General features: G+C 42.7%; 1 protein-coding gene across 1 annotated transcript in view; it reads right to left on the bottom strand.

The window, feature by feature from the left end:
- Positions 1 to 26565, bottom strand: part of ush2a (Usher syndrome 2A (autosomal recessive, mild)) — a gene marked incomplete in the record, with an annotated part of 193514 nt that overhangs the window by 99813 nt on the left and 67136 nt on the right. Inside the window, 6 exon segments of the mRNA XM_034224262.1 lie at positions 4227 to 4357; positions 12375 to 12498; positions 12746 to 12852; positions 23347 to 23494; positions 23961 to 24136; positions 26201 to 26482. Coding sequence (XP_034080153.1) covers positions 4227 to 4357; positions 12375 to 12498; positions 12746 to 12852; positions 23347 to 23494; positions 23961 to 24136; positions 26201 to 26482 — 968 coding nt within the window.

Here is a 26565-nt window from a genome sequence, read left to right as displayed (position 1 = left end):
AACCCAGGTATAAGATCAAAAGTGATTGACTTGGTATAGTTCAGTTTGTGTGAAATCTTCCCTGGGAAATTAAAGGAGTTATCCCAGGTATAAGATACAAAGTGATTCTGACCTTGTATAGTTCCGATGCTGTCACGCTCTGTTCAGAAGAAAGATACTTTTTCCCAGAACTCTAATTCGCTTAGGAGTAAAATGGGACGGAAGAGCCGACACATCTCCACCTCCAAATATGTCCATATATACTGTTGTTTCTTCATGCAAAATGCCCCCTGTTTCTGACTGGCTGGTCCCGATATCTGTATCGCACGGCAGTAGAGCGGGGAGCCCGGAGTGCTCTGTTTCAGGGCACTCTGTATTTCGTATTGTGTTTTTTACTGTATTAAAATCAGATTATTGTTATAACTTTTATGCCGGTGTTTGAACTCCCTCTTTTATCAATCTGACCAGGCTCATCTAACGGACGGAGCGGAGCACAGGTGGGCTTTAAGCCACAGATATTGTGTTTGCTCCTACAACACGAACAAGGTTAGACATTAAGGATCGATGACACACATCAAACACCACCCTCAAAAGGACACCAACATGCACATATAATCATCAAAGTGTTGTTACAGGACTTTTTGCTACCTTAAGTATGACATCATTGTTGTGATCAGCTTTTAGCAAGTATGGCAAAGACACAAGAGTAACGGATATACACACACACTCACACAAACAACATATATCCACACACAGATACACACACAGTGATGAAGATTTAATGATGAGATCAATAAATGTATGAATGCCAGAGTATATCAGCCTTTGACATCTTTACAACCATTGCTAGACAGCTCTACTTAACAAGACAACATGGGAGGAGTCTCTCTATTGCTCTCTCTTTCTTTCTGTGTTACACATTCACACAAACACACACATCTGAATCCATTGTCTGAGAGACTCTGGAAATGGAAGCAACTAACATTCAACTCTCGGAAATCTACCACCAAAGTGCCATTGAGTAAAAACATAATAACTGGACAAAAAACTAACAAACACAAACCAATTCAAGCAGACACAGACACACTATTTAACAAACACAGGTAAGTCACTTAATTTGCCTGGAAACATAGATCTTCCGCTAAAGCCAGGTCACTCATGACGTGGTTTCAGGTCCTTAGCCTTCACTGGAGTTGCACAGCACTAAGCTAGGATGTGTGTCCGCTGTTTTGACAAGGCCCCAATGCCCACTCTCTTTAATATACAGTCCTTGATAATGGAAACTGATGGGCACACACACTCTCACACAAACCAAATAAAAAGCACTTATCCAAAGTGCTGCCCCTGCGGATATTCCAGCCACACTTGGCATTCCGCAACAGAATGCGAGCATATATGGGTGTGAATCTGATCTATAATGCCACGCTTAAGGTGCCAATGTGGTCAATCCTGGCAAAGCCTTAACCTTAGCAAAAACTCCTCCAGAATCTGGCAAGTGACTGGCAGTCTTTTCACGTTTAGGTTGTGACATATGCAATAAATTGAATAACGTTAAGGTACATTTTTGTATAGGGAACAGTAGATTGAAAGTGTCTTTTAAAAAGTTGGAATGGGTCAAATAGAAATCCCTATAATAATTGACCAATAGAGGTATAGCCTCCAAAAGGGTGTCAAAGTATTCACCAATCATATATATATATATATATACATACGCATGCATACTCATACAGACTAATATAAACATATATACATATACACAGATTAAAGGTAGGGGTAGGTAATTTTGGAGAAACCAGCTCGAGTGCGCTAGAATTTGAAAATACACAGCCGGAAAAAATCTGCCATTTCCTTACAGAGCCCCTCCTCCAACACACACGAACGCGCACATGACCAATGAGGGCACGAGATAAGTTTGTGCACAGATGGAAGGCTGACAGGCAGGTAGGCCATCCAGTTACTTTTAGCCGGGCCGGCTTCAGATGATTGGTCGCTGCTTTTTACAGTAGCCACGGCTTCCACAGATGATATTTTGTTATGGATTTTTTGTCAAAGCACTTAAGATATTCATTGCTATCGGGATGTTAAGAGCATTCCATGGAATATAACAAAAAGTGTATCTCGAACCGGTTTCTCAAACTTACCTACCCCACCTTTAAGAAGTATAAAGTATAGAAATAAAAAGTTGGCACAACAATTAATATATAAAGACAGCAGTCTACACACAATATTGGACAGAGATGAGTGTAAGTCTAGACTATTAGCCTAGACTTCTAAACGGAATAATTAATATATAACAGCAGGCAGCTGTGCAAACGACAGTAAATGCAACGTTTAGGAGTGCTATTGAGGGGCTAAGATCTGGTTCATTTTCATAAATGTCAGTTTACATGTTATCTGTTGTTGAAGATTACAATGTCTTCTCCTCGAAAGGCAAGAGCACTGTCAGATTACATTATGGGTTTTTGACACTTGTCTTTTTGCCAGCAAATGTATTTAACAGACAGTGACAGCTAACGAGTGAACCTGATGAGATCTACATGTGTAATCTAGTATCACAGCATGTGACAGACGGTGTAGTTACCAGTTACTACTGACAACCAAGAGCCACTGGTCTATTAAACACCACTCACCTGCATCAATAGAGTGTGAACCGTTTGTGTGTGCGTCTGTGTTCCCACAATGTGAAATAGTTTGTGACACTAAGATGACTTAAATTCTGTGGTCTATCTCTTCAATGAGTGACAGCAAATGTCTTTGAGTGTCAATTTGTGTGTGTGTGTGTGTGTGTGTGTGTGTGTGTGTGTGTGTGTGTGTGTGTGTGTGTGTGTGTGTGTGTGTGTGTGTGTGTGTGTGTGTGTGTGTGTGTGTGTGTGTGTGTGTGTGTGTGCGTGTGTGGCAGCTCACATGTGCACATATTTATAAGCATATCACTTTCCTGTGTCATGCTAAATTACCCCCCCTGCACTAGTAATCCCATTAAGGCTAGCTCAACAGGCTAATAGGGGGAAGTAATGGGCCCAGCTATATGTATCTAGGGGAACACTAATAAGCCGTGACACCACTCCCACTGTTAATTACCCCAAACTAGTCTAAACAAAGGAATCAACCCAGTTGGAGAAGACACATACGCTCCATCGCCCACGTAGCAGTACACGTAACCAGAGACACACACATTAGCACTGCAAGTCAACAAGAATATTTTCGGTGACGTAAACTCCTCTCACACACAGATACCTCCCATGGTAACATTTTGATGAGGGCTCTTTGATAATGAGAATTGGATAGTGATGAGGAAGGAAAGTGTGTTTGTGTGTGTTTGTTTGAGTGTGTAATTAGTTGGTGGCCTCATGGAAGTATGTGTAATCATCTCCCATCATCACTTTCATCATCTAAGTCGTTGACTCTTTAACCCCTCTACATGTGTCTGTATCGATGGATAAGGGAAGCAGGGCTGAGTGTGTGTGTGTGTGTGTGTGTGTGTGTGTGTGTGTGTGTGTGTGTGTGTGTGTGTGTGTGTGTGTGTGTGTGTGTGTGTGTGTGTGTGTGTGTGTGTGTGTGTGTAAGGGTGCAAAGCTTAATTAGCTTGCAATTGGTATTCACGCGTGGTGACTGCAGGGAATGAGTTAATTGCAGTCCAATTCAAACGTTGACACACTTTCAAAGTTTTTTCCCCTCTCCCTGACAGAAACCAATGAGGGGCTACAGATCACATTTATTAGATGAGAGCAAGTGAGAGAAAATGGGAGAGAGACAGCGAGAGAGAAAGGGGGGGAAGAGAGGAAGACAGAAAGACAGAGGTGGATCAGAATAAAAAAATAAAAAAATACAAGAGAAGGTGAGTAAGTAAGTAAAATTAGTAGAATCCAATAATAAAAGGGATATATAAAAATGGTGGATGAAAAAAGATGCATAGATAGGTAAAACCAATATGGTAAATTGTTTACTAACAATAGCAGTATATCTACAAATAAATAATAGTTTATCATGTCCTTTTCTCAAATATGGCACTGTAAATGAAAGTACACTCAGGTGTGTGGGTTTTAATTATAGTCAAGCTGGATGGAGATTATGTGGAGGCCCCTCAACAAAAAGTAAAAATAAGGAACACTCAAACAAAAAAATATAATTAATAATAATATGTAATAATAATAATAAAACCAACAAATAAGAGCAATGCTTGTTCTTGACACCTGTCAGTCAGTTTCGTTGTGCTCACAATTTTCCAGTTGTAAATAAATGTTACATACCTGTGGATCAAACAAAAAGTAGGGACGTCCATGTTTGAGGTGAATAGCGAGGAACTCTTCCTGACTTCCTGGAGAGAAGGCACAGAGCAGCAGGCCGTCTGGAGACTGAGTCTTGAAACTCAACTCAACACCTGATACAAAACGAGATAGAGAAAAGAGAAAGAGATATATTTCATTCTTTAATTTCCCCATAGGATATAATTTAACAAAATGTTATCATGCATATCCAATATAATAAAAAATGCAACAGCACTTCAACCTTTTAACTCCACCTGAACCACTTGGGGGTTAGTTATAAGTGTGTTAATTCACCTGGATATATGTTAAACTGGACCATTGCAATATCATTACACAATGTTTACTGTCCAACCTTAAATGAGGCGAGATGTGTGAGATCTGCATCTCGGGCCTTTTTCTGTCCTCAAATGTTAAGCCATGTAAACCTTGAATCCAAAGGTGAAGGTAAACATGACATCATTTTACAATTTGCAGATACAGCCCAATGTGTTCTATTTCAAAATGCTATAAAGATTGTATAGAAAAATATAGCAACCAACTGGAAAGACAACACATGTAAGTTACAAAGATTTAAGGAATATACTACGCTGGCTAACTGACCAAATAAAGGAGTAACATTGTATTCCAATACAGCTGTCCTGCCTCTTTTGTTTTAAAGCATACTGTGAAATCAAAGCTTCAGCAATGTGGGAAATGTGTAGGTTTCACACACACACACACACACACACACACACACACACACACACACACACACACACACACACACACACACACACACACACACACACACACACACACACACACACACACACACACACACACACACACACACACACACACACACACACACACACACACACACACACACACACACACACACACACACACACACACACACACACACACACACACACACACACACACACACACACACACACACACACACACACACACACACACACACAGAATTCTTCTAACGTGCTGTCTTGTCATGTTGCTATGGATCAGAGATTGGATCTTAATCCACTTCTAGATCCACATAGCGACACAGAGCATGCAATTTTACGTTTGCGTTTCCTCATCTCTGTCTGTCTCTGAAGAGAACAGAAGTGTGGGAAGATCTGAGGAGTTGAATGGAGGCAGTCCAGGGTTCATCAGAAGCCGGTGTTTGCAAAAATAATTAGTGTGTGAATTCACTTAACATAAAGAGAAGTCAAACAGTTACACGGTAAACTCAAGATGAATACAAATTATCCATGTAGCTCGCAGCTTGCACACTATTTTGAATGAAAAATATCTGGTCCATGTTGTCCTATTGTTACATGTTAATGGAATGGTGTTACGCTAGTTGTTATAAAGCCAAACATGGCTGATATAAAGCCGATATAAAGCAAAACATGGTTACAGAAATAAGCAGTGTCCCAGTCCTAGTAGCAATTACATGTGTCTGATTTATTTTGGACTAGAACAAATAATTACCGGCACACATGCTACAAACAGGATTAATGTCATAGATAAGCGCATGTACCCTTTGAAAAACAAAAAAATCCAGTCAGGATGTGGCTTGAGAAAAACTCTTTTAGTTTTGCCATAATCATCTTATGTATGTATGTATGTGGCTCACAAGGTATCACAGGTTTGCCATTTCCATTTCAGGGCAGGATATAAGTGATTTAGAAGATAAACTGGGCATACTATACATGTGACAGAATGACAGGAAAGAATCATTGCATTTTCCTTGCAGAATCCAAGGCTGAAAAGCCCCTTGGATCTAAAAGGAATGTAAAAGTGGCTTCTTATAATGGTCCCATTTGGGCAGTACACTATGCATTGATTACCAAAAGTGCACAAATACATATCTTTACCTCAGTTAATGAATTCTAAACAAGTCTACATGGAAATACATGTGCAATAATTGTGGTGGTAGTATGTGGCTAAGACAAGACCAAGAAGTTGTTTACATTGAACTTGCATTCTGTGCATCAAGCAGGCATCCGTCATTTACATTCATGACCTTGTCACCACAGAGATGAGTGAAGTCATGACAGATACCTGACATTACATTACCCCCCTTTAACCTTCTCTGTGTCCCACTCTCCTGATCTCTCATTCCTTCTTTTCTTCCTTCCCTACGCTTTTAACCTTCCTCCCTTTTTTTCTTGACCTTTCCATTCCATCTTTCCCCACCTAATGCTTCATCTGAATATGTTTTTCTCTCCTTGCATCTTCAATTTTCTTTTGACCTCCTTCATTCCTAACTGTGCTCCTTCTCATGTATCCTACTTTACTATTTTTTAGTCTTAACAGTGTTGTAAACAGTTATCCATTGTTAAAAAGACAGCAGATGACATCAAAGTGAGCTTTTTATTGTGACGTAAACATAGGGAGGTACAGATTCTATCACACACACAAACACACTCACAACCAATTCTGTACACAAGGAAAAAGGCCCTTTGGACTACGGCGCACACTCAAAAGTATCTGACAAGAGAGAAACAGCATACTGCTTCATCAGCACAGAGGTTCATACACATGTATACAATGCAAAACAACTGTGATGCATTCTGATATAACTTTATATAAAGATACCTATTATGACAGTGGTTTTGATTAAACATATTGTCAACAGTTAAATCTGCATTCACATTTATCACAGTCCATCCCTGTAAGGCCAAACATCATTGTACTACTTTTAATATCCAATATCAATTAACAGGAATTAAAATGAGCTATATCAGTAAAACATAACAAAAATGAAAGTGCATGCAGTACTCTTGAGGTATATAGGAGTATATCATTATATGTAGGGATATAAAAAAAGGTAAATATATTTTGGGCGAATTTATATTTTTCTACACCCCCATGGTGCAACATCCTGAACTTTACCGGATGATGTTATTTTTTCACTATCTTAACATGGACCCGGAACTCACGTTTCCTCATGTCATGTGATGTTTAAAAATAATTATTCAAGATATCCAATCCAAGTCTTGCAGTTGCCAAAAAGCAGTAATGGTGTAAAATATTGTTGAAAAGTTCCTTTGACCCTATTTGCAATAGCAGATCGCAAGTACTTCCTGTATTGATCTTTGCTTTACAAATAATCGAGCATATCATTATATGTTTTATTATAATAAAAGGTCAAGAGATGCATGCAAGGTCACATTAATCAACTGCTGTTTGCCTATAACGCAGAGCCTGTTTTTGTGAGATGTGCAATAAGGTAAGAAACACTGTCAACATATGCCTGGCCATGGTGTTTGGTCCAAATGCACGGCATCTAAGTGACACTGCTCGTGCTCAGCATTACTTCCTTCAGGTTTCCCCACAGGACTTGTGCTACTTCACACTGACAACCACTTTGGAGCCATCACCAGACAAACCTGAGCACACATCCTGACAGGTGTCTCTGTTACATATACAGAGTACATGCAAGCACACAAGCACATGCACAGTTCAACACACAGACACAAAACAGCAGCATGCACTTGTTCACCTGAGAGTGCACAACAACGCCAGAAACACAAATGCTGCTAAATATAACAGTACATGTTTACACAGCAGGCCTTCACTCCTCACACGTACAGTACAACACGTGTGAATGCGACGGACAACTAAATCATTTTATTATATTTAAATCGGATGTACTATATAATTAGTTCTAGCAAAATGTCACCTAATGGTCATGCCCAAAGTAGTGAATTCGACCACTTTTGTTGTCTCTTGGGGGGGTTTGGTAAACAATCAACAATTGATAATGGGACCATCCTCTGGAGAGTATATATGTCTCATTACATTCTGAAATATTTGTTATGCAAATGGGAACACAATTTGGCCAAGATGAGAATATATCATGCTCATTGGCAAAGTGTTGAGATCAACTGACCAAACAACAGCCCAGACCTAAGGCCTCACGAATACACTTGCAGAAACATATTATTTAAATGTATTTTTATTTTATTAAATTCACTTGGGATTAGTTTACTGGACAAGGCTCTATGTGATCTACAGAATGTAATGTAGAATATCAAATCAGCTCTACTTCACATCTGACCAGAACATGAAGAGTATGAAGGAGAGATGTTTTCAGAGACCTTTCTCCATAAACATTACCTGTTGTTTCACAGGAAGTTTATTTCATGAGCAATATATTACTCAATGTACTGTAAAGAACATTTTATGTCCTACAAGTACATAAAACCAATTATTCTCACACCATCAACTCTGGAGTTGTTAAGTGAGAGAATTATATTGTTTGAATTGAGTCTTTTGTAAATTAAAAATCATTTTATTGTCAGTTTATTGTTCATAATGAAGGTTCTGTTCCCCTCTGTGTGATATAAAGAGAATTACTTTCATATGTAAAACTAACAAGTGGCAATAATCATCCATTTACAGTTTTAAGTATAGTGTTATTTATAAGGTAGTATTGTTTCTTGTGTTATGGTATTGTTTCTCCTCTCTCTGTCTCGGTAAACAGTGGAGGTTGTGTGCAATCATCTACACAACATAACCTGAATAACTCCAGTCATGTTAGCTCTGCGCTGGCATTAATCAGAGCCTGGCGTATTAATGAGAGCGCGGCAGCAAGCTAATTACACCCATAGATTCTGCAGCAGCCCATTAAATATACAAATGACAGAATTAAAGAGCCCAGCCTCTTCTGATTAATCTTTAAATGGGGAAAAACTAATGATGTCTGTGCAAACTTTCCCTTCACACATTTCTCCCCCTCTCCTTTCAACGTCAACGCCTGGCAATCAATCATATTAATTAAGGAAAAATAATTTGTATCATTTAACATTTCCCTCTTTCCTGCTCAGTTGCTGCAGTGGTGCAGCAGCAATGTACTGTATTAGACATGTCTGGAAATTATCCTAGTCTATTTGTTCCTGCATTCATTTATTTTCTTTTTTTTCTAAACTATGTTTGTGATGTTTCATCAGTCTTCATTTACTTTGGGTTGTAGAAATACATCTGGATTAGTGAAAATATGAGCAGGCCATCATCCTCTTTGCAATCAGCCCATTTCAGGCTCAAGCACTGAAGAATTATAAATGAGGAGATAGGATTTTATAATCTGTTTAGAACCGTATCCTTAATTCAAAGATGAACAAGGAGAGCAGGAAGTCACATTGTAGCGCTTTGAGACTGACGCATTACAGATAAGATGAATGGACTAACATGCATTTATGGAAACAAGCACTTACAGGGTATTCATATCATAGCATGATCGCATATTATTATAATCCTGTTTTTATCTAAAGTAAGATTCAGTGTGGTAAATATTGACCCCAAGTACCCTAAATTGATTCAGCATTAGGAAGCATCGTTTATCACAAGTGAGCAGACATTATTATGGAATCATTATGGAAACATCCACTTCTATCACAATAACTGCATATGGAAAGCAACCTATTTGGCCAAAACTATTTAAGTAAAGTGGCTATAAATAACAGGTGAAAGGGTAAATATCATGTGATTTTACATGGTAATCAATTTTGATTCTAAATAAGATTTAACACAAAGAATATTGCCTACAGTACATTCTCAAAAATGTACCCTTAATACACATCTGTACGATAAAGACTGTAGTAACATCCTGTACATTTGGAAACAACAAACTACTTATATTCCAAGAATGGAGCGGAATATTAATAGGAAAATTATGAAAGAACATTGATGGAACAAATATTAAAGAATATTGATAGAAACATTATGATCTACTGTTTCTTATGGAAAGCCCTTTGTGATTTTTCGATGCATTACAACTGAGAATGAAAAACAAACAAACTCATCAGTAAAGAAAGGTTTTCGCAAAACTGAACAGAAAATACTATCCAAAGATTTGACTTGTATAGAATTTCTCCAGTTGTCATTGTCGGAGTTACTGGGTTTCCATAAGACATCAACGATTGACGAGTCTCTCCTCTGTGATCAATTGACTCTCGAGGGGGCATTACACTGCATTACATTCATAATCCAATTTGGCTTTGATTTGTTCGCTGTTCCATGCGCTTCGATGGGAATAATTGTCTGTAGATGATGCTATTAGTATTGATGGTTGTAAAAGGGCGATGGTTTGAGGACTGCCGACACATTCATGGTCCAGAATAGATCCGGTCTGAAAGTGATTGTCTGATCCATTACCCTTTATGAAGGAGGAGAGCGGAGGAGACGAGAGGCACCCCTCACGGGCAAAATCATCTATTTACTGGCAGTTTTCAGATATGTTTATTTAACTTTACGCTAAAGGGGCATGGATGAAATAAAATAATCATATTTGGTTGATTTTTGATAAAAACACAGCGGTCAGAAAAAGAGCAATGAACAGGAACTGGGAGCCATGAACAAAGATGAAGAATGGAAGTAAAGCTGGTGGGATTTCTTAACTTATAACCACATTTCATTAGGACAACAGTTAATAGAATAAAACATACATTAAAAAGGTAAAGTCATTTTGGAATTCTATGCTATAAATAGCTTGTCATCTTAAAGGTCCCATGTCATGCTTTTCTGGTTATTACCCGTCCCCTTGTGTGTTATGTAGCTTTTTATGCATGTAAACGGTCTGCAGAGTCACAAATCCTCAAAGTACACCTTGTAGCGAGTAAAACTCTAACACAGAAAATACCTGTCTGTGCTGCCCCTGTCTGTTTTCTTCCTGGGTATTGTGACGTGCCCATACCCAAATGGACCAAATGGACCAATCCGTGGAGCTCCTCACACACACATACACACACTCTTTTAGCGGCAAAAATGTGACGCGCTGGGGGGGTGCTAGTGGAGCCTCGCAGTGCGGCGAAACTATGGCGCGCTTATACTGTAGGTGCGCCGCGTTTGGGGGTGCGGGGGGATGCGGGTGCTAGTGGAGCCTCGCAGATGGGGCTGCTGCAGCCCCCTCAGCACCCCCCTTCCTGCGTCCATTCGCAATGTCTCGCCGTCTCGCAGCAAGCAGGAAACTGGGCTCACAGGGAGGGGGGGCAGAGCTCCAATAAGGCGTTTAGGACAGAGAGTGAAATTGAGTGAATACACATACTATACAGAGATGCTGTATGAAGAAACCAATGTGAGTTTGGAAAATTGCACAATGTAAATCTATACCTCAACAATGGAATTATGATCAGTAGAAATGGCCATGTCATGGGACCTTTAATATAAAGCAACATTTTAATAGATTACATGTTCTATCTCTTAGGGTAGCTACCAATTCAAACACACTCATTTAATTATTTCTCAATTTCTGTGCGACCTTCAAAAGCCCTTTAGAAAAAGAGAATTTTCTACTTACCACTATGATGCAGTAAAAAAAAGACAAGCTATCTGTGTGCAGGGAAGCTCAAAGACCGCTCAAATATCCCACTCAGAGATCCTATGGCTCTCTTTATTATTAAGACACTGACAATCTGTTATGGCTGAAAACTTCTAATATTTCAAATGTGAAATCAACAGTTCCCAACTTTGCCAGTGGCAAACATATTTGAGTATTTTAGTTAGAAACAAAATGATGTGACAAAACAATGTGAGGGCTTTGTTGACTCACTTTCACATAAGGATAGATGAAAGTTTTATCTTGGGAATTTGTTACCCGATTCAGAAATATGGCTTGTCCACAAATAAATTCAAGTTTTACCATGGCTTGGAAAGGTTTTATCTGAGAATTCAATTTAAATATATACTGTAGATAAAGAAAGATAAAACTGGTGTTAAAAGGTTTCTGCAGGACAGTGAAGAAATCTCAAGTGGCGTCAAAAAGCTTTGCCCACTCAAATCCCACTGATTAGTATCAGCAGTCATTAATTATGAGCGTCAGACTGGGTGATGTTCTGAGATGAAGCAGAACATGTTTGGCTGTGCAGCTCAACCCTCTAATGATGCTGGTAAACAGAAAGATAATTGTCCTTTAAGATGACTGGGGAAGTCATTCTCAAGAAGCATCACTAGAAGACTGAGAGATTGCGGTATGATCACCGAACACAAAAACATACCAGCAAACAGGTCTGGGTTTGTAAGCATGTGAACACACTCACATTACTTTACTCACATAAAGTATAAATCCATGCAGACAGACACGTCGTCCATTTTTTTATACACACATTGATTTGCATGTACCCAGATATACTCTCTTACCTGTGAAGTCAGTGTTGGCAGGAAGGGTGTCACTGGGAAACTGGTAGAAACTGTTTCCAGAGAATCTGGTACCTCTGACAACAGGACCCCGTGGGTCAGAGAGAGAGACATCTATCCTCTCCACCTGTAAACAAATAAATGGTATACAATAATATTAATATACAGCAACAATACTCAAATCCTTACTTAAGGATTATATAATAGTAATCATGAACTTGTTATTTTGTTTTATTTTGTTCCACATCAGCTTACTACATGAATTACAATGTATACTAAATCATCCAAGTGCAGGTCCATATTTCAATTCAAAAGTACTAAAAAACACAATGTCAAGAAGCCTATACTGTATTCGAGAAAATTATCTTACAGACCTGATACAGTGGGTGTGGTCCATTGAGTTGGGATGGGGGGTCCCAGTCTATCTGAATGGTGGTATCATTGACTGGATGTAAGTGGGGTGGAGACAGTCCTGTTGGAGCTGAGGAGACACAAGGCAGTTAAGAAATGTAAGTGATAACTTTAACAAAAGGGTTTTCTTTGTTAAATATCCATCTTAAATGTGAGCACATACTGTAGAAACACAATCCACAACTCTTAAACTACTCTAAGGCATTTTCATGTTGTGGATTTCATCATTGATAACAAATGATCGTTTGATCTTGATATTATTTTTCTTTCATTAGAAAAATGTCTTTCGCTCATTTATCTCACACCTACTGCATGTCTAGACTGCACAGTCCAATTTTCATTTACCGGAGGGTCAATTTAATTTCCTTCTTTCACTTTAGATGTTAAATTAAATGTCCCTCTGAAACATACTGGGCGCCACTTGAGCTGTAGCTTCAACATACATATCATAAATAAATCAACCGGAGACTGGCGGATATGAAGAGAGGAGATATATATATGAAGGGAGAGAGAAACATAGCAGGTGATGGACTGGTGTAGAGATGGGAAAGATGTGCGTGCATTAAGTGTCATTCCGTCGTTGTGCTTCTGTGTGTATGTGTGAGTGTGTTTCAGTAATGGTCTAAATGGTCTGTGGTAGGAGTAAATTAGCTTTCAGTGACACACATGCGGACCGTCTTAGTGTGAGTTCTAATAGAGCTCTTAAAAGGGAAGTGGACAGCTTGTCTTAGGCGGCTCATCTTGGCACATCAAACCATAAATTACTGCCAATCGATAGCTTACCAGTCTATTGAAATTGAGCTATGGTGACATTTAGAACATTGAAGGTGCCACACGCACACACATGCATTCACACGCACATTTTGGTAAAGTGGTGTACTTCTATGATCAGAATCAGAATAAGGTTGCCAAGTAGGTTATTCACTTACTAGGAATTTGCCTTGGTGTTTGGTGCGTACTTTAAATATATTGAGATGAAGCATTTCATGGCTTGAATCTCTTTCTGTAGCAGACCTTTATCTGAGCCTTGTAGTATGTTAACATGAGGCAACATAAGTATTTTCTGGGCTTCTGATTGAAACCCAGTGGCAAAATGCATAACGCTCGGCTGGTTTTAAGTTTTGATCAGACTGGGCTGACCTCCTGGAATAACTGAGGTTACCTAACTGTAACCCAGCTTCTATGAGTATTGGCGCAGCCCTCTAAGGCTATCGCTATTGGGTTTACCCTTCTGCGCCCCCGCGCAGTACTGAAACACTTGTAGTCCACGCCCACCCGCTAGGTGGGCCCCACCCTCGGGCCACCTTCCGGTATAAATAGGGAGGTTGCCCGGTGATCTGCTCCCATACAATATAACTTTTCTTCAGCTATTCGTAGAGCCAGTGGGGCCCGGCGCTTAGAGGGCTGAGCCAATACTCATAGAAGCTGGGTTACAGTTAGGTAACCTCAGTTCTATTTCGCATATGGCTTCGCTCTCTAAGGCTATCGCTATTGGGTTAAGGGCGAAGCATGATGTAGTCTGCGCCCCACTGGGTCCGTCCAGCACTAGAAGCACAGACACACCTGCTCAATAACACCCCCCTGCCTGTTGTGCCATGCGTAATGGCACCTCCCCGTCCCTGGAACATAGCAAACATACCTGTTTTCCTGACGGGGTGAAGGCTGGGAACAATACATACCGACCGCTGTGAGAAGTAGAGACGAAGGTCCCACCTTATCCTGCGATATTTAGAGGGGAAACAGCCGCTCTCTCCGTGCCAGCCAGGTAGGAGAGCGCTCAGCTGGATCCCTGACGTTACTCCCTCTAATCACACACTTCGTACGAAGTGTATTAGAGGAAGGGGAACATCCCTCTCCTACGAGGGGAAAAAGGCCGCTCTCTGTGTGCCGAGAGGCAGGAGAGAGGCGCTCAGCTGGCTCCCTGATGTCACTCAGTCTGACAGGACACCCAGTACAGGGTGCGTCATAGAGGAAAGGGAATCTTCGTACCCCTTGCAGAAACCGTTTCGTCAGGGGGTGACTGAACAACGTCCCTGTTCCGAAACCCACATGACAAGATGATATGGCAGCCGCATACACCTTGATTGTGCTGAACGCCAAATTCCTGTCCAACAACAGCTGGAGGAATGACAGCACGTGAGGCAGGGGGCACGTAATGGGGTCCAGGCTTCTCCCTACACACCAACGCTGGAACGCTGCCCACTTGGCTGTGTAGGACGCTCTGGTAGACGCGGCCCTGGCTCCCTGAATGGTGCGTACAACATCTTGAGAGAGACCCCAGCTCTCTAATGGCGCGTTTCCACTGCAGCGGGGTAGCCCCGTTTAAGCGTCCCTAAGCATCCTCGCTCTGGCCTCGGGCTGCCTCGCTGGCCGGCCCAGGCCGTGGCGCATTTCCATTACAGTTTAGGACCTGGGGTAGCAACGCAGTGTAGGCGGGGCGATCGGCTTTGTTTTTGTTCACATTTCGAGTTGTTCCGTCGAGCTCCCGCTGGATTTGATCATCCCCAATTGAGATGTAGGAACGTCGTCACCTCCTCGGTCGACCACGGTGTGCTTTTCTTATTAGACGTAGCCATTTTTGTAGCTCATCCGTTTACAAAATGCTGTTTATAAAATGCTGCAAGCTTGCTTCTAAATATATATGCGATGCTAGGGATGAACTCGCGCGCAATCTTGTGACGATTCTCTCTGACCAATCAGCAGTCGAGAGTGTTGACGTCACTAGTTCAGCCCTGGCCCTGGTCTGAGGGAACCACGATTTTATGAGGCTGGAAAAAGTACCCGCTGGCCGGTACTAGGCTATATGGAAACGCCACCAAAAACCGGCCTGGCCGCTTGAGGACGGTTAAGGACGCTTAAACGGGGCTACCCGCTGCAGTGGAAACGCGCCATAAGTGTTGCCGCTCAGGGGCCATGCCCATAAGGGCTGGCCTATCACTGGGTGACTGTAGATCGCTCCCTCCACCTGTGAGAGAGCGTCCCCCCGCCACGGAATCTCCCACGGCCTGCCTGACAGCGTACGCTGTAGGCATGGAAACCAGGAAGCTCCCGTGCGTTCCGGGGCTATCAGGATCACTGACAGCCGCTCTTCCTGCACTCGGTCCAGGAACCGAGGAATCAGCGGGACTGGTGGGAAGGCATACAGCAGTCCCCTGGGCCATGGCCGATGTGCAAACGCGTCCACCCCCAGGGGTGGGTGGTCCCGTGCTAACAGGGAGAACCAGAGCTCGCATTGCGCGTTCGGCGAACAGATCCACCTCCGCTTTCCCGAACTGGCTCCAAACCTGGGCAATCAGTTCAGGATGGAGGCTCCAGTCCCCCTGGCGAGGACCTCCTCTGGACATGAGGTCTGCCCCTTTGTTCAGCTCTCCGGGCACATACAGTGCTCTGATGGAGAGCATGTGTGCGCGCGCCCAGATCAACAGCCGTCTGGCTGTGTTCAGGAGCTGCACTGAGCGTACACCCCCCTGGCGATTGATGTAGGCCGCCGCGGCTTTGTTGTCTGTGCGAATCAACACATGCTGATTCCGCAGCAACGGGGCAAAATGCTGAATTACTCTCCGTACGGAGATCAATTCCAGCACATTTATGTGGAAAGACATGTGAGCCGGCCACTGCCCTCCCACTGCCTGCGACATGCACGTTCCTCCCCACCCTGAGAGAGATGCGTCTGTGAACACCGAGATGTGTGACGTAACTCTGCCCAGGGGAACCCCCTCTGACAGGACGTGGGGACTTTTCCAGTATGTTAAGTCTGAACCCACGGACAGAGGGATGACCACCATGCGCATCTTCTGTCGAATGGGGTCGATGCGGAGGCTGATGAACCACCTCTGCAGTCTCCTCATGTGTAGGAGACCCAGGGGCATCACCACGTGACTTGTTGCCATCATGCCGAGCAGCCGCATCACGGAGAGTGACGTCACCACGCTGCGTGGTATGAAACGTTGAAGGAGAGCTGTCAGCGTTTCCACTCTCTGCCGTGAGAGTCGTGCTCTCATGCGGGCTGAGTTCAATTCCACCCCCAGGTAAACAATACTCTGGGCTGGAACAGGACAGCTCTTTTCCCAGTTGATCATGAAACCCAGCTTTGACAGATGCGATATGAGTTGTACCGTCTGTAAAGCCGCCTCCTCCTTGGAACGAGCCAGCAGCAGCAGGTCGTCCAGGTAAAATAGTACTCTCATTCCTCCTCTGTGTAGCGGCTGCAGCACCGTCTCTACACACTTTGAAAAAGTACGAGGAGCCAGGGAATAGCCGAACGGCAGACGGTTGTACTGGTACGCTATTCCCTGGAATGAAAACCTCAGGAATTTCCTGTGTTTCGGAATGATGGGCACATGGAAGTAAGCATCCTTCAGGTCTATAGAGGTGAACCAATCTCCCTGGTGAATACACTCTAGCACCTTTTTGACCGTCAGCATGTGAAAAGGTATTTTCATTATTGCCTCGTTGAAAACTGACAGGTCGAGGATGGGTCTCATTCCCCCTGTCTTTTTCGGGATAAGAAAATAGCGGGAGTAATACCCCTGATTTTCTTCCTCCTGGGGAACCCTGGAAATAACCTCTTTCAACAGGAGTTCCCGTAGCTCTGCTTGGAGCGCAAGACACTGTTCTCGGGATGTTAGGCATGTCACCTGTATCCCGTTGAACTGTGGGGGGGGGGGGAGGCGAACTGCAGGGTGTACCCTCTGCTGATCAGCCTGTGCATCCATCCGTCCATCAAACACAGGCGCTGCCATGCCGAGAAACACTCTGACAGCGGGCACGCCTGTTCGAGATGTGTTGTGGTTGTCATGACGACGAGCCACTCCAAAGCCCTCGCCGCCGCTGCCCGTGAGGCAACCCAAGGTGGGCCTAGAGCGAAAGGGCTGTGCGGAGGCCTCCACACGCTGCGTATCACTCCGCCTCGCATCAAGAGACGTGTACACGCTCAGAGGATGGATGGAGGTGTGTGCAGTAATATCCACATGAGGCGTTAACACTGCGCTCATGGGCTTATTATGACCATGTATAGGTGGCGTATCTCGGACAGAAGAATGCCGCGAGGTCTGTGGTTTAATAACCGAAGAGTCATAACCATCAGAAGCCTGTCGCGAACCATGCCGCCTACTAATCATCAGATTGGAGGCAGTTGGTGTAATTATTGTGCTCCGCAGCTTATTAATCGATAGATTAAATAGCGCAGGCTTTTGTACCGAACCCGGCTGGCTATTAACCGACAGGTCATAGGCAGCTCCCAGGGTGGGGGATATGTGACACACATTTGTAACTGATGACTCAGACCACATGTTAGGAAATAAACGACTTTTATTTCGATCACACTCCCCCCCAAACCGTCAAGGTTTCGGCGGCTCTCGTGGAGTAGACGCCGAACGGGAGTACCTCACTCCCTTCTTACCCTCTGGTGGGGGCCCGTAGGTGCGGGACGGTGCCCTGGAGGTGCGGGTCGGTGCCCCGGCCGCCGCTGACGGACGCCTCGGCTGCTGTTGCTGCTGGTGTCTGTCCGTCTGCCGCTGTGGCCGGGTTGGCTGCTGCTGCTGCCGCTGGTGTCGCTGCTGCTTCACCGCTGGCTGGAGCCAGCCGACGTGCTGGCGGATGTCCTCCGCCTGCTCCGAAGCCGCCTTCATGGAATCAACCATGGCCAGGAACTGGGGCCCGAACAGCCCGTCCGAGCTGATCGGAGCGTCCAGTAAGACCTTCCTGGCTGGCTCTGTGACCGCTGCCTGCTGTAACCAGAGGTGACACTGGATCTGTGTCATCCAGGCCGTAATCCTCGCCTGGGACACCGCCACGGCTGCGCACAGCGTGAGCGCCGTGCTGGCCGCCTTAGCAATCTCCTCCGCCTCCTCTGGAGCCACGGTGGTGGATCGCTCGACCAACGTCACCACCGAGTTGGTCAGCAAAGCGATATTGTTTGCCGCTGCCGCTGCCTGGAACGCACACTGGTGCGCCCGGTCAGCCTGGCGGACGACATACTGGCCCTTGGGGTCGGTCAACATAGGGCGCCGTCCGGCGACCAAGTTGGCCTGTCTCACCCCGAAAAATGCCGTTAAGCTCGGTTCCAGAGCGGGGGTGGTTGGGAAAACCTCATCTGTGAAACCCTCCACCTTGGTGAAGGGGACAAAGGTGGCCACCGGAGCCCTCAAGCTCCTCGGGTTCGCCGCTGCACCTTCCTGATAACGCCTAATGGCGGGGAAGCGCGGCCAGATCGGATCACTCCTGCCCGTCTGCACCCGGGAAAACACGCCCGCCATGTCGTCCAGAGCCACCCTCTCCCGTACTCGTGGAACGGGGAGACCTCTACATGCTGCTGCCTTGCCGATTATTTCCGGCAGCTCCAGCATGATGCCTCCCAATGCCGGTAGCGCCGTGGTCACGGAGAAGGGGACCACGTGCTCCACCGCCACCTCTGACTCTCGCTCCGACCCCGTCTCCCCCGTCCGGGGAAGAGGGGGAAGGGGAGAGCCGCATGGTGAGCCCTGGAGGGAGGCGGGGAAGGAGTCGTCCGACTCCTGCCCCCCACTCGCCTCCATAAACAGGCTGTCCTGGATGGGCTCCTGCCCACCCCAGACGTCTTCCTCCCCCGCAGCAGCTAGAGCGTCCGCCCTTCGCTTTCTGTCGGATGAAGGAAGACGCACACAGTGAGGACATGCGACCTGCTGGCTGAGAGCCGCGTCCGCGTGCTCTGGCCCCAGACAGGCTGCGCATATCGGATGCAAATCGTAGCTCATAATGTAGCCCGTATTGCACGAAGGGCACATACGGACACACTCTTTATTGCTCATGATGTTGCTTTTCTCGTGCTTCAGTAAACTGCTGGTTGCTGAAGAAAAGAGGGAGCAGATCACCGGGCAACCTCCCTATTTATACCGGAAAGTGGCCCGAGGGTGGGGCCCACCTAGCGGGTGGGCGTGGACTACAAGTGTTTCAGTACTGCGCGGGGGGCGCAGAAGGGTAAACCCAATAGCGATAGCCTTAGAGGGCGAAGCCATATACGAAATAGAACCCTGGGAGACTTCGGACTGTGAGACTGCTATGTTACTGTTGGTATTATAACTGAATTACTGGAGCTATTGTCACCTTTGAAGACACTAAACATCAGTTAACAGAGAGTAGGTCTACTATACTGTATAAGTGGGGGTTAGGCGATGATTGTTGATCTCTTCTCTTCAGAGTTGACTCCAGTTATTGTAAAATGTTGGTGAAGTTTATGAGAATAATTTCACTTTAACAGTAAAAACTACATGTATGTGATCAGTGAACATTTAAAGTGAAAGTGACATTGGACTAATGCGATCACATTGTAAAAATAAGCCAAGAAAACGTAAATGTCTTTAGGTAAGTTTCAGGTGATAGTAGTTTGTTTGCATCGGTTTGTTTTTGCAGTTTTCATGTATGCAACTTTGCGCATGTTTCGTCAAGTTGGTGAAGATTTTTCTTGTTTGTGTTTCCCAATTCATGTTTTTTTATTTGCAATTATTTTTAAACTGCAGAGCATTTCTTGTTGTGATAATGTTTTGGGCCGTTGTAAAGCATTTGCACCTGTTGGCCACTGTTAATAACCCTTTTAAAACAGATTTATACAAAAGTGGCAAATATATAAAAAAACAAACAATTGTATCCCAAATAATCTCTTAGGTGCAAACAGCCGCTGAAGTATTGTTGATTGCAACAAAGTAACATTATTGGGGATACCGGTTGTGTTTATTAGAAGCAATAGCGTCATCAAAAACCAGCATTCTATCACCATATTTAAACAGACTCCAAAGGACAGTGTGTGTATGTTTGTCCGTGTGCATTGTGTCATACCAGACAGCTTTCCTTGTTGATCGATGAGATTCTAATGTGCTGTCCCCTATTCTTAGGGTGTCATGTATTCATTTATTGCATCTGCTTGTTAATTCACTGAAATGTACTTAACACTATGACACATTGAGTTGACGAAAGCCACTTGCCTCATCATGCGTGTGCTGAAACGCACACATGTACAGCCACACACAAGGTTAGCAGTCCACCAGAAAGGTTAATTTTAGCTGCCGACATGGTAATGAAGCAGCTAAATCATGGGCCAGCTCCCAGGAGCAATTGTGCATGTGTGTGTGTTTTCTGTTTTTACAGCGACTGACGTGTCTTAACAGGCTCTTAGCGTACAGTTACACCACGCACAGAAGCACACCACTTATTGACATCGCGATCCCTTGCCATGCATATTTCTCCCCTCAAGAAGGGCCTCAGGCCAATTATGCGTAAATCAATAAAGTTCCTGTTCTGTTGAGTGGTGTTACAGTGGGAGTGTGTATGTGTGTATGTCTCTCTGTGTGTATGTCTTGTAGAACAAGTCTTTATGGATGTAGGATACATAAAACATCACCATCAGCCCCTGATTAGCCACTCACTTTACGTCTTGATCGATAACTTTGTGGAAAGACACACACATTGAAACAATTGCAAATGCATCCACACACATGGAGCGCAAGTGCATTCCTTGTGTCGTTACGTCTGTCTCAGTGTGCGTGCTAATGCTCAGTCATGTGCTTTGGTGTAACTCCAGTGGTTTCGCAGATGCTGTCTGCTCACTTACAGCAGATGGTAGCTGGATCTAATGGCCCAGCCTTATGTGGCGTAGATTTATCAGTGCATCAGTACCACGCTCAAGTACACCCTGCCAGGAGTACCACTTAATGTGAGGATCATTTCCTGTTTCATTCAGGAGATGTTCATTTTGAGACCAAATGTAACATTTTAGACAAATCATGCAGAAGTTTTCAGTTTTTCTGTAGATTTTTACAAAAAATGTGGGCTCAAGATATCAAAATGTATTGGGAGAAAACCTAAGAAAATACTTTTAAACATATTTATTCATAATACATGTAGCTCTGTGAGTCTTACATCAACAGTATAGATTGAAGTGAGGTTTTACTCGGACTAAGATTTGTTTGGTTTTCTCTCTGCAAGGTTTTTCCCCAAAAATAAAATCGAATGAAATACTGTATATATATATAATATGTTATAGTTTGAACAGACTGAAAGATGATCAAACAGATGGAGGCACGCACAGAAGTACATAAAACATAAATCCTGCAGCCACAGCTTTGTCAGAATGAAAGCATAAAATATATAAATACATATTTTCTAAGAAAAAGTGATATGAGGCGTGGAGCTGCAACAGAAGCTCAACACCCAATGGAGTAGCACATGCTATGCAAATTGTTTAGAGATGATAAAAAAAATCTGCCAAACGGCATATGCCCTTATCATTTCTTATAGTTGAAACAAGGGACATCTTTGGCGTTGGATGAAACAAAATGGTGGGAACAGATGTGGCTGTTAAAAATACATTCAAAAAGTCAACTGGGTACAATAAGCCATATTGTATTGTACTGTATTACAGTCATGAGAAGTCTTTGGAATCACTTGAAATAAGCTGTCGCTGTGTCAACAGATGCAGCCATTAAAAATACATTTAAAAAGTCCACAGATTACAATATAAAGTATCATTCATCAAAATAAACACAAGAATTGTTAGAAATGAAAATATTCGCTATGTCAACAGATGTAGCTGTTACGAGTACGTTCAAAAGCTCAAATCCCTGAGCAAGTATTTATAGATGAAAGGTTTGGGTATTTTTTCAAAACCACTCAGCGCATCCATTGTCTATTTACCAAAAGGGATAAACAAAACAAAACAGAAAAAGACATAAAATGAGCAGCAAGAGCAGAGAGAGTTCATGAGTGAACAGACGGAAACGAGTGTTGGGAGTCAGGTGTGTGTGTGTGTGTGTGTGTGTGTGTGTGTGTGTGTGTGTGTGTGTGTGTGTGTGTGTGTGTGTGGTGTGTGTGTGTGTGTGTGTGGTTCATGTTACCCTGCTGCAATGTGCTATTTTGTGTTTAAGTGAAAGCGCCAGGTAGAGATGGAATTGAAGCATAGATTAAGAGAAAGTGTGTGACAGTCTGTCAGAGAGATACTGACGGATAAAGACATTGAATACAAATCCTGTAACTGTGTGTGTGTCGATGTCATCCTGCACTGATCAATTAGTACTCATCTCAGTCCCATAGATTGTTGCCTGAGTTATTAAACACAGCCAATTCATTACCATTCCATAATGGTTATACATCTCAAAGAGAGATTGTATGTGTGTTTCTGTAACTCTGTGTGTGTTTGATTCATGGCCAGCAGGAAGTGTGTGCTACGCCACATTTTTCTCCTTGTAATTAACAGTAAATTGTTTTTACTGCCGCGTGCCATGAATATCCCCTCCGGTTAACACAACCATTGCTGTCTCCACTCAAGTACCCAATGACTGACTGTGTGCTTTTGGATACGTGTGTACATACTGTATGTCAGAGGCTTGTGTTGTAGTAGTTATAAAGAGAATAACCCCACAAGTATGTTATGTTACTAAGCTGCTATTATCTCTCTGCAAAAACAATCGGCATCAGCATTTCCATGTTTTCAAATGTAGTTTTTATAAAGCTGATTACTGTTGCGGGGCCATTTGTACTTTTGTTTCCGTTTGTCTGCATCCATGTGTGTTTGTGTGCACATATTCTTGTTTACCTGCTGGTAAGGTCAGTCCTGTGCTTGGCAGACTGGAAATGCAACCTGTCTTTGTGCAGAGTGTTACTGTGAAGTTGTACACATGGTAAGGATTCAGTCCTTTCACCACATAAACAGGTGGTGACGATGGGCCCACCCTGTGTAAGACCTGAACAAGTGAGAGAAAGAGGGGAAAAAGTAGCAAGAAACAGGATTTATACACACTGACCTCAGTACTTAACTCTGTACACACACACTTTGACGTGTTAACCGACCTGACAACCCATACACTACAGCTGCACTATTAATTGTGTAATAACTGTGACCATCAGAAAACCATGATGATTAAACATCATCTTGTAAAATACCAGTAATTTCATTTTAAGAGTGCCTGACAAATCAAATCACATTTCATTAAATTGTATGGCCAGTTAAAAGTGTTTGGGTTAATTACATATTTATTCATACTGTGGTTCCAAAACTTTATTGCAAACGCAGGTAATAACATTTTCAAGAAAAGCATGATGCGGCATCAGTTGTACTGGGGATGAGTAAATCCAACATAATTTGTCAATAACTGAAAGGTAGTTGTCCTGATCATATTGTGAAAGGGAAAACGTGTGTCTGCGTCTTACCTGACTAATAACTGGAGGAGCATAGGGATTGTTGGCCTGTTCTGTGAGTAAGTTGACCCGATATTCGGTGACCTGTCCGCGGGCAATGACCCCTCGACCCTCAGCAGAGCTCCACACAACTTTAAGGCTGCTGGAGGACAGGGAGGTCACATCTGGAGGAGCAATCCACTCTGGGACTGGAAAACAACATATGTATGAAAAGTAAACATCACACAATATATTTAGTCATTTATTAATGATACACTTTGCATCAACTAATCACATATTGTCATATTGTGAATGACAAATCATTTCAGGTATTACAACTCTTCTAAACATTTAAACAAAACCTGCAATTATTAAACGGGTCATGATGTACTGATTGTATTGATGCATTGATGAAAATCAATCAATCGAGAAATGTCACTAGAATTTGAGAGGATGTCCCTGTCTATTTGAACAGTGAATGGTTGAACCTAACTAGAAAAAATTGCAATTGTTACTTATGACTTACATTAGAGTATGAGGACTGGTATTGTGGAGGGCACACGCATGTACATGTATTTGAATCCTGTTTTTCTGTGGATTTACGGTACAATAACAAATCAGTCAGAAAACCATTGAAATACAGGACTAGACCCACTTTCTCATTAGTGATCTACCCATCTTTTTAAAAGAATATACCCCCTCCCCAAGGGACCACTACACCAATTGATATGATTAAAATGAATTTATAATTATCCCTGAGTCTAGAAGAAGATGCATTTTCTTTTAGATTATGAGAGCCTGAGACTAAAACCTTACAAATTGTTAATCTCTTAGATTTAAAGAAGTGTTGGATACATTTTTCTTTGTATGCCATCTAATACTATTTAATATGAACCTTTAACAGTGAGCTAAATACTAATAAAATACTAATTTATACACAGAGACATAAGTAAGAAATTGAGACTTCTTGGATATTATGTGGATTTAATGGATTTAAATATTTCATAATTCTACGGTAGTGAAAGCCACCATTACATGACAGATTAGAGAGAAGAGATTCTTTTATTCCTCTGTTGATGGCATCTAGCTGTGAAATATGCTGTGAAATGTGATTCATGGCAGACATAATCACAGTCACATTCTTCCTCCCTAACTCAGCGCACGCACGTGCACAAACACTGACACACTCTCCACATATAAAATTGTGTTATCATATGCTTGTTATCCAGACACATAGCTTAGAGTGATGTTGGAGGCAATCGTTTAGTCCTAATGAGCCATATCATCTATTTGAAATTCAAATACCTTAATGAGTTTCCCCTCCCCCATAAGCAGTTTTTATTTCCTCCCTCCTTCTTCTCTCTACATTCTATTTGACAAATCCCAGTTTTTTTATTTAAAACAATTATTTTTTCATTAGATCCATCAGTACACATTACATTACTCAGAGCTCTGATTTCACTCATAATTGTAATGTTTTTTGCCCTTAATTTGTGCTGTATTTTATGCTTGAGGAAATGTCAACACTACATAATTGATAAATCAGTTTATATAAAATGTTTTGTTCTAAGCAAAGAAGCAGCCAAATGTAATATTCAGATTAGAAACGTTTTCTTATCCTGCTACCTTCTTACAGGTTTACTCTCTGGCCTGCCTACCTGCTGCTGAGCAAGACACTGTGCAATGGTTCAACCATTTCAACATCAAAGTAACAGTATTCTCCCCTGTCAAGCATCACTCTGGGGACATCGACTAAATGCATGTTGGAATAACTTAAGCATCCTTCTTTTCAATTTTAAATAATACATTTGCTGTTGTAATTATACTGTTTAATATGTTTAAAAACAGATATTATTGAAAGAAAGAAGGTAAACATCAACATAACAGGGGATTCCAAACCTTTGAATGGTGGTGTATACTGTATAAACATGACATTTCAAGAGAGACCTTGTGAGTATGAATTATAGACCAACGCAGGATTTTTATGGAGCAAGCATCTAATGGCCATGGGAGAAACTCCAGTAAAAAGGCAAATAGTCTATACTAAAAACCCTTATAGCTAAAAATATTTTTGCTATCTGCAGGTAAACGCCCTTACTGCTGACTATAATGTCATCTGACTTCGACTGATGTCTAATCCCTGATGGTAAAAGAACAATTAAAAATATCAATCTACATAGTTTAAATGGATTAATCCCTCAAATGGACCCCATGAGTGAATAACAAAATATCTATGTAAACTCAGTTTAACCACAATCATGATCTATACTAACCTCCCTCCATGGTGCGTGCTGTGGTCCAACCTGATGTGACACTTCCTGCCACATTGATGCTCACGACTCTCATCTGATAGGTGGAAAACGCCTCCAGATTGTCTACAGTGGTGCTGCTCTCAGGGGGGGGGACTGTGCTCCTATTGGTTAGCTGTGCCTCTGGAGAATCACTCAGATCCAGCCATCCAGCGCTGACAAACACTCTCTTTTCATCAGCCGGACCTGAAGAGTTCTGTGTTTCCATCGGTCCGCGTAGAAAGACCTCATACCTCGTGATAACACCTGTAGAGAAAACTAAATTGTTATAAAATGAATTTGTACATTTCTATTTGTTCAATCAATTTCCAGTCCAAGTCCAGAAAATG

Source organism: Gymnodraco acuticeps, unplaced genomic scaffold, assembly GCF_902827175.1.
Source record: "Gymnodraco acuticeps unplaced genomic scaffold, fGymAcu1.1, whole genome shotgun sequence".
Taxonomy (NCBI): Eukaryota; Metazoa; Chordata; class Actinopteri; order Perciformes; family Bathydraconidae; genus Gymnodraco; species Gymnodraco acuticeps.
Note: the sequence above shows the minus strand (reverse complement) of the source record. Positions and strands in the feature narration are given on the sequence as shown.